Source organism: Stegodyphus dumicola, chromosome X2 (genome assembly GCF_044657685.1).
Source record: "Stegodyphus dumicola isolate Sdum_Otavi_A_Nest chromosome X2, ASM4465768v1".
NCBI lineage: Eukaryota > Metazoa > Arthropoda > Arachnida > Araneae > Eresidae > Stegodyphus > Stegodyphus dumicola.
Window position 1 is genome coordinate 129,705,667 of NC_140781.1, and position 13,597 is coordinate 129,719,263.

A 13,597-nucleotide genomic window follows, 5' to 3' on the forward strand; every position below is an offset into this window, starting at 1 on the left:
ATGGGTTACAGCACAGTTGCAAATGGCATGTTCTCATACATGCATAATATTGACTAGCAGCAGCATCTACCTGCAACAGTAAAAGCAATTCCTCTGTCCAAGCATGCACTATTACTGTTGTTGGATTCAATTTTCAGAAATTAATTCCTGCATTGCTATATAGAAGAATTTATTGATGGTGGCAAAAGTTAACAACTTATGCTTCCTTTTATGGCTTAATTTTTGTAGTTGTGCCTCAATGAATCACTTGTTTGCATGCCTTCCTATACAAGACATATTTATTCGAATGTGCTATACCAACCCTTAACCTTTCAACTGTCATGCCCGAGATTATCTCGGGCACAGCACTGGTGTTCGAAAATGTCACGCCCGAGTATTTCTCAGGGTAATTTTTTTTTTTTTGAGTGCATCGTATTGTCATACCCGAATATATATCGGCAGATGTTTATTTCGGCTACATTTGGTTTTTCCAATAAAAAAATTTGACAATTTGTGTACCCAAATCATCAAAATAACTTGACAGTTAAAGGGTTAAGTTCATTCTTGCAAAATAAAAGCATACACTTTAATTGGATGTAAAAACTCTGAAATTAAGCAGTTAAATCAATTTTAGACATAAGAATTTGTGGTTATAAATGACAATGTGTCTATGGCTTTTAGCATTAAACTATATCATTTTCTTAAAACACTACTGGAAACTCAAACATACAACTCTGTTTTACAACAATGTTTACAGTTTGCATTCTAAAGATACATATGAAATAAACTTATGCAAGCAATTAAGTGCAACACTTACCAGAGGTGTAAAAAATGCAGTTTCTATAGGTTTTTCAGTGTACCTTTCATACTGATCAAGATTGTCATATAACTTCAAAGTCAATGTGTCATAATTACTCCTCACAACATCCAACACCTAAGGAGAAAAACTGATCACATAAAATTTATAGCAACAATTCAAGACCAAATAATCTCTCATGATAGCAATTTTCCAGTTGATTGGACACAGCACAATGTAGTGCAGCAGTGAAGTTTATGAAAAAATTACAACTATGACATATTCTCAATTAAAAAGAACAATACACTTTGGAAAACTTTACAAAAATATTCAACCTATATGTTAAAATTCAAAAGGTTAGATTTAGACTGAAAATGGTGACCCAAAAGGCTCAGAATGAAAATTAAAAATACATATATATACAGCAAGTAATATGAAAATTTTGCATTTAAAATTTCAACATGCATTTTATTATCATTTTTTCTCCTATTTTTATATCCCCTAATGGTATTAAACTAGCCCATCAATGTCCAAATGGTCCCTCTGATGAATGCTCATGAGTTTTTGTGGTTTTCTCCATATGCATGGATATGAGTCAAGGTACCTTGCAAAGGCCTCCACGCAGGCATCCCTACCCTTGCTATATACCCTTGTGCATGTTGGTGCTATCCAAATAAATACAGGGTTCATAGCCACATTTTAGTTAAAAAAATAAGCACCTATAAGCACTTTTCAAGCACATTTTAAGAAAAAAAATAAGCACCTGTCTAATTACATTATACACAACTGCATAATCTTAAAAGAAAAATTAGACTTGCAATTTAAAATATGAGCAATGCAATATTATTAAGAGAATGAGCATTACCTCAACCATGGAAAACAATTAACTTTTTTTTTTAAATTTTAAATGACAGTTCAATTTACAGAATTAGTTTACAATGAGAGAAAAAAAAAACTATGCAGAACTAAAGTATATTACAAGATTTAATGATGAAATTTCAGTGCAAAATATAGAAAATAAATAATAATAAGCCACATTAATTGTACTCGCTTGGCACCTAATAATAAATACAATTTATTTTCCCACTCATATTAATATATAAATAATTTAACTTAAATCAAAATTCTGAACATTTTCTAAATTTTCATTGCATAACAGTTTTCCCTTAACATACATTCCAAGTAAAGTAATTTAAGTAAAAAAGAAGAACATTTCTGAAATCAGGAGACGGAAAATTGCTTCATGCCGTCATCCTTTAATAGTAAAAGCTTAACTAACCCGCATACTCGGAAATTGCCGAATATTCCATATAATCAAGCGTAACTGGAAAAAGAGGAGGGAGCTGGAGATTGTAGCCGTTCTTTAGATTTCTCGGCTAAATAAATGATTTTGACATTTCGATATGTGCATAATATAAAAATAGACAAACGGAACTGAGAAATATTCCGCTTAGAAAGAGCAGCAAAACTCTTTTAAGTGTTCATAAATAAATCTCAGACTGAACATCAAAATTAATTATCTTTACAAAATACCGCAAACGTTATTGCGCAATACGCGCGGCGTAATTCTTCCATACGTGATATTACATAATCGGAATCGCAATCAACAGCTGCTGGTATTCGGAGAATAAAGAACTAAATAAAGGAAAAGAAAGAGATTTACTAATCTGGGGTGTTTTCGATTCTAATTTTGAACAGACCATCAAATTTCCGGAATAGAATCATTCTTCGCTTGGGTTGGGTAGACCGCAAAACTTTTAGTCCTATTCAGTCCAGATTGGACATTGACAAAAAAAGACAAAAAAAAAAAAAAAAAAAAAAAAAAAAAAAAAAAGAAGCTGCTTCAATAATTAGCGATTTTGCGGAGAAAGGGGAGAACCTCCCAACCTCCGTACTTTATAATGTATTGGGGAAAAAAAAAAAAAAAGAAATTATTCTGAATATTCGATTACTTTCCTTTTATTTAAGCCATTCCGAATATTATTCCTTAGAAAGCTAATCTGTGTAAAAATAAACCCATTTTTGGAAGTTTATCTACACTTCAGCAGCTACTGCAACTATATTATTATAAATATTCAGACATATGCTCATAATATAAGCATAACGAACATAATAAACACGAATATGAACTGACCACACGGAACGAGAATGTAAATTATTAAAATCTTGATAGAAATTCAAACGTGTGTAGTATTTGGGTGGGAGGAAAAGAATACCGAATGTACCGGAATTTTGTACGGTTTTTGCAATTCTTTGACCAATAGAACGACGTGCACCTGTCTGTACACTTGCGCACACCATAGGTTACGTTAATGCAGGAAAAGGGGGAAAAGCTATTTCTGGGAGTATGATTCACCATCTGACATTCCATACAAGGAAGAAAAGTTGTTTATTTAGTTTCGGCTTTGGTACGGGGGGAAATATGCGTGTTCATTAAAAAAAGCACTAAAAGCAAAAAATAAGCACTAAAAACAAAAAAATAAGGGCTTTAAAGAAAAAAAGTAAGCACCTATAAGGGCCATTATATTTTATTTTCAAATATAAGGACTTATAAGCACTTGTAAGGACTGCTACGAACCCTGTAAATAAAAGAAAACCATTACATTCTAGGTCTTTAATTCAGTTCAATAATTATATTGTTTTCAGCAACTGCTACCAAACATAAACTGCATTTCCTTTGCACCACTCATGGTATTTTAACCTAATGAAACCTAAACTTTATTAAAAAAAAATAATATTTCCTCACATAGCAAATACAGTGTTAAGCAGTATGAAACTAATAAATTAAATCCTCTCAGTTTTCTGGTTCATTAAACAGCAGGAAAATATAATGACATTCGACTGTGCCCAGAAAAGTGTTAAGAGCAACATGTCACAAAATGAACAGCCATAAAAACAGCACATACTCTGTTCAAGAAATAAATTCAGTTCTGGTTAATGATCCCAATTCTAACCTTCCTTTTTTGAAAAGAATTAGTTTCATAGCTGCTTTTCCTTTACTTTTCAGTCAATTAGTGGTGCCAGCGACTTGCTTTCTAATATTTAGGTAGAACTCCTTGAATTTTCTCTTTATTGTTCTTACATAAGCATATTTATTTTTCTTCAATTTCACTTTTAAGCAGAGGAGGAAGGTTCAATTTAACCTTCGAAAATGTACAGCCAAACAAATTTACTATAATATGCTGATTATTTTTTCTTAAGATTTTTAACATTTAAGGTGATCAGATATTAAAATTAAGTAATCTGTTATATTAGAAGCTTGTATAAGACAGGCTAGTGAATTACTTAAGCAAAACCACTCTAAGGCTAGTCACACAAAGGAAATGATCTCTTTGTAGAGGACTTTACAAGAGAAACTGGCACACATGGGGCAAATACAGGGAAAAGCATACACTCAGCCAGTTAAGTCACTAGGTATAGAACATGGGCAGCCAAACTTCATGAAAGTAACAGCCCCATTTTAGAATTCAGAAAATTTCAAGAGCTACACGAAAATTTTCTAAAAGCTATATTTATATTGTTTTAAAAGTAGCGAAACAGACTCCAAACACAAAGAAATGTCTGAAGTAAATTAATAAAAATTCCACATGTTCATGTAATTAATGTTATTACATATAAATTAGTAATTCTTATTTCTCCTCTTTTTATTTAAGAATTATTGTATTGTATTGTACTGTATATATTGTAGGAATATATTATTGAATTTGAAACCGCTGTGCAACACAAATGAGAACTTCTTTCAGATTAAAACAAAATGTTCATATGATGAAATCAGAATCAAATTTATGCCCTCAATATCAATTTCATCATGAAAATTATTTTTAGAACAATAAAATCAAAATTTTGAGAGCTATATGTAACTAAATGGAAGAATAGATACAATGGTCAATCAAAATTAGTACAGACTCCACTGGCAAAATATGAATCAGATGATTCAAATCTGTATTTTACCAGCAAATACTTCAGTCGGATATCATAATCCGGCTTTTACTAATCATGGACCTTTTCAAATATATTACAGAACATCGAATATAAAATACTTTACACATCTGTGTTGTAGTAGGTTAGATGACAATGTTACAAATATTAATGTTACATATTCTATATTAATTTGAAATCCACTCTACTTCAAAGCATGTACAGAAACAATCTTCCCGCACTAATATCTAATGATCCCAAGAAACTTCAAAATGTGGGCAATGCAAGAGGAAGGATACTTAGGATAATTAAATACCTGAAAATTTTCAAATGTTACATATTAATTGCAGAATGAAGAATTGCGCTTTTTGTACATGTATTAATTTTTTTCTGTATTTCCATTTTGTTTCCTCTGACATAAACTGGCAGAAAAATTAAAAGAACACTTATAAAAACTCATGAAACTTAAATGATTTTTTGCAGCTAAAAATATGGAACACGCACAAGATCTTTATTTGTCATTACTGACATATACTCAAAATGCAGAAACTCTTATTTCTGCAAAAAATAAATTTAAATATGAGCATAAGAAACGTTTAATAAAATGGATAGTGAAAAGTTGAAATAAGAACATTTCAGAGATAAATATAATGAATTAGTATGGCGTGTGGTTACCTCTGATCTAAACACAAGCTTTACAGCTATGTATTAATTAGATCTTGAGTTCATATGGTAACAAAGTGTATTCATGATGAATGGTTCCTTAAAGCTCCTGGGGTTTCAGTGATGCATATCGGTGTCTTTGTGCATCCCACATTTTTAAATCTGAAGAAAATGCAGGCCGCTATCTGCTGGATCCATTCGCCATCAAGGTAATCGGTCACTGGTGCAAAGTGATGGGGATGAGCATTATTATCAATTAAGAGGAAATTATCAGTAACTGCATTATAAAACACCTAGCATAAGGATCAACAGCCTCATCTCTCAATACTTCAGCATTTATAATTCCATTGGTAAAACTGCATAGGCTAGTGAGGCCATTTAAAATAATGCTCACTCAATGAGTGAGTGATGTTAAAGTCCAGCCATAGGCTCTTTATACACCGTTGATAACTTTCATGGATATTTTCAAACAAGGCACATTATATTCATTTTGCTCCCTTCAGATAATAGCACATTTTGAATCACTCTCCAAGCAAAGACTTCAATAAAAAGAACTCACCTCCAGTCTGTGGTACTTCAGTTAGAATGATCTCTCCACAATTGCAACTGCTGCAGTTTGCAGCCCAAATGACTGCATACAAATAATGTCTTTCTTTGCATACAGCCCTCTTTTATGCAGCCTGTCATTTGTGATATATCTAGAGTCAAATTTCTGAAACTTCAATGAACTCCCTTGCAATCTGGGCTAATGTCAGTTGTTTACTTCTTTCAGCACTCGCTGCCAAATTTACAGTACTGAGAGACTGCTGTCTGCATACATCACCAATATCTTTAAACCATTTCAAGATTCTTAATGTGTGGCTTCTGGCTGCTTGTAGGTCTTTACAGACCTATGTCTGTGTCTGTCCTGCTTCCATTCTTCCTATTGTACACCATTTCTCACAATTCAGCAAGTGCCTTCTGAATGATAAGCTCTACCTTCCACCTGCCAAACTTTTATCCAGTTATTTATTAAGTGTTTGAAATGAGAATTCACAAATGCTGAAAGAACAGACAAAACAATTTGTATATTTCTATGTGGCAAAGGGGGATTCCATGATGACACTGCCCTTGAACTACCAACAAATCACAAACTTTCACTGGACTACACTTAAAGGAATCAACATAAAAGACCTTGTTATAGTTATGTTATAGTTATTCTTTTAATTTTCTCTGCCAGCGTATTATTCATAAGCTATGAGATATGTTTCGATATCAGCCTGTTTGAAATTGAAATGTTCGCGTTCCAGATTTTATGTCTCCACCAAAAATCTCCCAATCAGTTTTGATAGAAGCACTTAGCATTCTCGCTAAGAAGTCAAGTATTAATTTCTAGCAGCATATTTACAACCTACTCAACATCTGTATTATTTGTAGTTGAAGGTCTGAAGTGAAATAAAATATTAACTTGAGTTCTTTAAAGTAAGACCTCTTGAAATGACTTATGTTTAAATTGAAGGTTACAAGCATATGTTTTTTTTTTTTTTTTTTAGAAAGGATTATGGAAAATTCAAGATCATACTTCAAAACTGAAAGTGTACATGGCAAAACTACAACAAAATTTAACACTGCATAATATGATGTTTGTGGTGATGAGGCAGTGGATAGTAGTAGTCTACTGTTGGGATACATTCTACTGTGGACAAGGTGTCAGGGACAGAAGATTAAATACATTAACAAGAAAAGGAAGTGATAGTAGTGGCAGCCAACAAAAGATGATCATCAAGCAACATGACAGAAAATAACACAAGCTACAGTAATTTCACCAATATCAACATACGGTGTTTTGACAAAAGTTTTGCAGAAAAGATAGGCTTATGCCTAATGGGTTTCACACAGATTCATAGTGAAAGTTTTCTGTATCAAATAATCACTATTGGTGAAAAGTGAATTCCAGATTTAGATTGAAATCACTGTCAAGCGAATGGAAATGTCCAACTTTTCTGCAATCTTAAGAATTTTGATATACACAATAATAAGTAAAATAAATGATCATTTCTGCCTAGGATTACTAAAGATTCATCACTAAAAATAACAGTTCCATGTGGGAAAAGTGTGAAGGAGCATATTATTCTGAGTGTTTGCCAAGACTGTGCAGGACAATGAAGCAAAATAACTTGCTTTGGGATGGGCAACTCATTTTCAAAGCTAATGCACATCTATCTGTATATGGGAAGATTGTGATAAATCTGCTGATCAAGTACAAGTAGAAAATTTTACTTCATAAGCAAAATTTTTTTACAAGAATCCATTACAGTCTGAAATAACTTTTGTGCTGTCTCATCAGCATTAACTGCTCATAAACAGCAGACAGTTCAAAATTATAAATTTATTACACACATAATGTCATTTAAGAAACTAAATTATTGATTAATAAACAAGAGTGTTGTTATACAATTTTTCGCTTCAAAATGCAATTTAAAAAAATAAAACTACTGTTGTTGCAAGGCAGTTATGCTTAAGAAGCCAATAGGTGGCATGTGGCTTAAAGGTTGCAGTTTGTCATGCCTGGTACAGAACCTGGAATGAATTACCAGCACTCCATGTTACCTATTTAGTCACCTTTAGCATTTTATAATAAATTAATGTTAATCCTGTTAATAACAACCCTAACTAAATTTTCATTACAATCAGTTCTACTGTACTACTGAAAGACAATCTTTCAGCCCACCAGTGGCCTAGCGGTAAAGTCACTGAACACTGGTAGTTCGGTCCGAGGTTCGAATCCCGCAAATGGGCTGGCTGCATGTGCGTTTTTGTTTTTTGCATACCTGTAATATGTATACGAGGCAATTTTCCTTAGAAAGACCTCCATAAAGGCATCACTTTCATTGGCAGACAGCCTCCGAAGCTTTGTTGTAATCACATACACCAAACCAAACCATAATCTTTCAATATTCCATTTATTTAACACTCTTGTAAACAAACATAAAATAAGATTGTAATCAAATTTTGATACTTGAGTAATTAATCAAAATAATTCTGAAAGTCTGAGAAACGTATGGCATTTAAAGGAACTGGCAAAATTTTACTTGCCTTAAATATTTTGCTTTTTTTCAATAGCTTGTGCAAGCTGTTCACAATAATACTTAACATGACAACCTATCTCATATTCGATGTGGCAATAGATGTATTAAATTAATTAAAACATTTGAAAGATCACTATTTACACTTGCTTTTCCATTTTTGACTAATTTTATTGCATGGAATTTAAAGAGGGGAAAATTACAAGAAAATTTTAATTTCAAAGCATGTGGTTACTATAAGAATGAAATGTTCTCATGAAAAAACTACTTTTAACTAATACAATATTATTTATTTAAAAGGCATCCACATCCAAATAAGTTTGCATAATAATAGTAATATTACCTATAACTAATAAGACATGCTTTCTGTATCTTGAATCTTGTCTACTCTTATTGTTGTCCACTGAGACACCCTAGGTTTCAAACCAATTAATTCTGTTGGAATTTCTGACTGTGTCATCTGCTGGTGATAAACCCGATGACAGATGACAACAGCAATGACTTGCAAACTACAGGCCCTAGGGAGTAGCATCATATAAATTAGGTGAGATTCAAGATATAGAAAGCTCACCAGTGAGTGAGTGGTAAAGTTGCTGAACATTGGTAATTCGAACTGGATTTGAGATGAACAGGCTGGCTTTAGGGCACTTTTGTGGTTTTCTCATGTGTAATGTGGATATCAGCCAGTTCTCTTAGAAATGCATCCACGAAGGCAGACAGCCCTTTGCCATAATCAAACCAAACCGAAACCAATCAAGATATAGGGAAGTAGAAATGAAGATATCTTATTAGACACTCTTATGCTAATATTACTACGTATTGTTCTTGAAATGTGGGCTTCTTTTAAATAAATAATACTGTGATAGTTATCAGTTGTTAATCTATGAATAAGTTATATTTGTTATATTTTTGCTGTAACCCACGTCGTTCAGAAATTATTCGCACAATTTTCCTCTCTTGGTTTTCATGCATAAAATTAGTTAAAAAGAAGGAAAATGTGCAAGTAAATATGGTTAGTAGTTTTAAAATGTAATCAAAATTAAAAATCCCTTTAAAAATTCATTTATTATTTAAAAGGTCACACTGAAAATTTTCATTTTCATTTTATTTTTCTCAGTATCTTCCTATTTCTAAGTCCTATCTTAACTAATTACTATTACAAAGAATAAAAGCAAACTAGCTTAGAATTTTAAAAAAAAAATTAACAAATCTCTTTTAACTTGTTCCAAAGGAAATGTTTTTAGTATTTAAAGAATCACATTTGAAAGAAAGAAGAACAGTACAACGACATTTTTAACTGGATCAAAAGAAGTGGGTTTAGTCAAGACTCAAAACAGAGATCTTACATTATGAAAATCAGCATAAGGTTACACAATATTCGTCTATATTTTTTAAACTTGAATCTGCCCAGTGCTTGCTACAGTAAACTATATAATACATATCTTTAAAGGAAAGAATTTCTTGACACTTGAGTCAATGCTTTTATATCTTGTATGATTTCCCATTTGATATTATTTTGGTATAAATGTGTTTTACAAAATAATAGTTGTAAAAATAACATTATTTCACAGAATATATTTTCTAGAAAACTAATTGTATTATTCATGCATATCTAATTCTATATATACATTAAAGTGCGACAAAAATGGGTCTTTTAAATTAATACTTTTTTTTCAGAAAGCACCAGGGAGCAAAACACATAGCAATGTTACCTGCATGTCACCAATCGATACATGCAGCATGGACATCTATAATAGTTTATCCCCTGAGAATGACAAAATTTTATGATTTAAACATTTTTTAATGTAGTTTATTAGATGGAGCACATGAAAGAGATTCTAGTATTTTAAGCCATTGTGATTGAGATTCTAGTATTTATGCTATTCGTAATTTTATGTTAAAGTACATTCAAATTATACTAATAAAAAAGGTGCATCACCACAATTAATTTGAATTTATGACAACAGCCTGGTTTTAAAAAGACTGTGTAAACATGATGAATATCAACTGGCTAGAATCATTTCATATCAGAGGGATACAGCACTACCTCAAATAATACTGAAATTCAATATGGGTGCCTCAGTGAACATTATCAGGACAGTGAAACTTTCTATTCATTATTTGAAGTTTTGGAATTAGTGCTTAACCAGAATACTTCATAGAAATACCTGATCTGACAATCATGTTTCCAAACCATTTTGGGAAGCTGGAAGAATTTGTGCATGGAGAAAACCAATAAATCCATAGATCCTCTCATGTTAACAGGAGACTGTACAGATTGTAGTGGCTCTGCAATGGTATAGGACATTTTTATCTGGCATTTAAAGGGGAATTGTGGATGTGTACAATCATCTCTGACAGGTATACACCTGTTCATGTTCTACATTCATTCTGAGTAATAGCACCTCTACTAACACATCAGTCACATAAATTTAAAGTTGACAAACTTCATTTAAAGGAACCCTCACCTCAATTAAGTCTTCCCATGGCTACCTAAATCATGAAATGTGAAACTATTCTGCAGCAACTATAGTACTGACTGCATACTATAGTTGCTCCCATATACTAGTCAAGCTTATGTTTTTGCTGTGCTATGATCTCATGAAGGCTTGTTCAACTAAATCCTTCCCCTTCATACACATAATAATGTACAACAGATAAAAAATTTTACAGGAGGAAAAGCAAATTTAAATCAGTGATTTCTTTCTCACATAAAGCCAGTACAGAAATTTAACAACAGTGATAAAAAGCATAGAAGCAGTTTACATAAGAGAAAATGTTGAAACTGGATTACTGTAAACCAAATATCATTGGAAAAATAAAGACACGGGTTGAAAACTGATCAGCCTTTGTTATTATGCTTCAGAAGTGTTGCATATTTTAACCTTTCAACGCATTTTAGAAGTCTTCTATAATGGCCATGTTGCAAAATTTCATCAAGCAAATACACGTCAGAAAAAATAAAAGTAACGGGATTAAAAGACAATGAAATATTAGTGGAAATTTGAAGCTTTAACTTTTATTCAGAAATTTAAAACATTGCACATAGCTGAGCCAATTAGATGGAGCCGTTGCTTTCACCAGTGTAGGTAATAATGAATTTCTGCTTGGTCTTCATTTCAAACTATCAACTGAAGACAGTAAACCAACTATGTATACATTTAATCTAACTACAAAATGCAAAAGCCAATTATATATTTCTCCTACTGTTTGATTTATATAATCCAAAATCTTTCATGGGTAGCTCATATAAAATCATAAATTATGCAAATCTTTACAATTATGGCAGGTACTATATTTTCTAAACTTTTTAAATAATCATTTACTTATTTCTTACAATCACAGGTTATCAGTGAAATCCTAAATCCATTTTAAAATCCAGTTAATTTTTTAAATATGGGTGAGGAATTATCACGTCTGCATGTTCCCTTTATAAATTTGCTACAATATGCTTTCAATACTGTTTTCTTATTTGTTTAGTCTCCCTCTTGGATGGAAGAGGAGGATTAACAAATAAAAACAAAAAACACATATGCAAGTGATACTTTGACTATTGTAACTCACTTTCTTGTACACTGAAAATACTTTTTTATTACTTTAACACTTTTTAATTTTATAAATTTCTTGATCAAATATTTTTAAAACTAAACATCAGCAAATGAAAATAAGCACTGTCAACTGCTGAAATGAGATTTCCAACTTTCTTGAATCACTGCACCAATTAGATCGGCCACATCATTATACTGATCTCACATAATCACAAAATAGAAACTAAAATTTAAGCTTTGAGTATCATTTTATCCTTACCTGGTCTTCTGTTAAGGCAGATAGCCCATTATCTGCTAGCACTGAGTCAATCTTGGGGGTAAAATGGTTAATAATAGCCCTAAGATGGAAAGAAAATATCATCAGTTTTTTTAAAAAATCAAATGACTTATTTTTATGTATGAATAAGGTGTATTTACATAAAAATATCAGGACCATTAAATCACATGATTGTTGGAGGTAGGAAGCTGTCACTTTTAAGTTCAGCAGGTGCCTGGACTGGCATGGATATCAGGGTGGAGATGCTGCTGAGTTACAGGTTGCAAGAAAAAACTCACAAGTTTACCTGTACCTTGTATTAAGTTGGCTGAGTTCAGTTAATGCTCCATATTTATTATGGCACAATGTAGCATAAATTTCATAAGAAGGTACCCAAAGCAGTTAAAGCTGACTTGCTTCTTTTGTGCACTGCTACAGGGAATGAATTCTTCTGCCACTAGAACAACACTAAATCTACTTGAAAAAGCATGCGATGAAAATCCTAAGGATCTCTTCAACAGAAGTACGGGTCAAACACATACTCACTTTAATTATTATGAGCAACTACTCACCAAGTCAGGCTATAAGGGCCCATAATAAATATAAAAAGATACCTGAGCTAAACGGCAAATCATAAGGTAAAGAGCAATCCAACTTGTCCCATTACCAGAACCTGGAGCCTAAAAACTAACTTGAACTCCACTTTCACTCTAGTGACTTTGAAAATAATGGTGTCTATCACATGGTAGATAATCTTCCTTTTGATAATCATATGATTTAGCACATGGGACTAACTTCAAATTTACTACCCTTTATAATTTTTGCAACAGTTATCGAATTTCAACTTCATGCAGAAGAATTAACATTATGTATTTAAAATCCACATCATGAACGAAATAAAATTTGACAGCAAAATAAATTACTTCATATATTTAACTTACCATATATTCCGTCATATGGCGTACACTTTTAATACAAAGTACAAGATCCAAAGTAAGGGGTGCACATTATATGATGGATATATAAATGATAGATTTATAAATAAGGAAAAGATGAGCATACAAAAATTATATTTCGACATGTATCTAAGAGTTGTTTGTTTAAAAGAAATGACATTCTGAAAAAACTTTAAAGTTTTCCTTATCTGATAAAGATGAAAAGTTCCTCATATTCATATTCAGTTATATCCTCAGGCACATTATCGAATTCTGTTTCATCTTCCCCATCACTGTTATTCTGATCCATAAATAAATAATCATCTTGTTTCATTTAGATTGTTAGATATACTACATTTTTAATGACTTTTGATTAACATTGGGTTTATTTTCACTCCATGCTTTTATTATCCACTCGCATACTATTGCTAGACTGG

General features: G+C 32.0%; 1 protein-coding gene across 3 annotated transcripts in view; it reads right to left on the minus strand.

The window, feature by feature from the left end:
- Positions 1-13,597, minus strand: part of LOC118190041 (armadillo-like helical domain-containing protein 3) — a 168,445-nt gene that overhangs the window by 4,762 nt on the left and 150,086 nt on the right. For 2 of the 3 annotated variants that reach the window (XM_035360729.2, XM_035360730.2), the window contains exons 24-25: positions 12,229-12,307; positions 797-913 (exon numbers count right to left, since the gene is read on the minus strand). In XM_035360729.2, coding sequence (XP_035216620.1) covers positions 797-913; positions 12,229-12,307 — 196 coding nt within the window. Of the gene's footprint in view, positions 1-796; positions 927-12,228; positions 12,308-13,597 lie in introns of all 3 variants that reach the window. The other variant, XR_004758349.2, reaches the window with a different exon arrangement.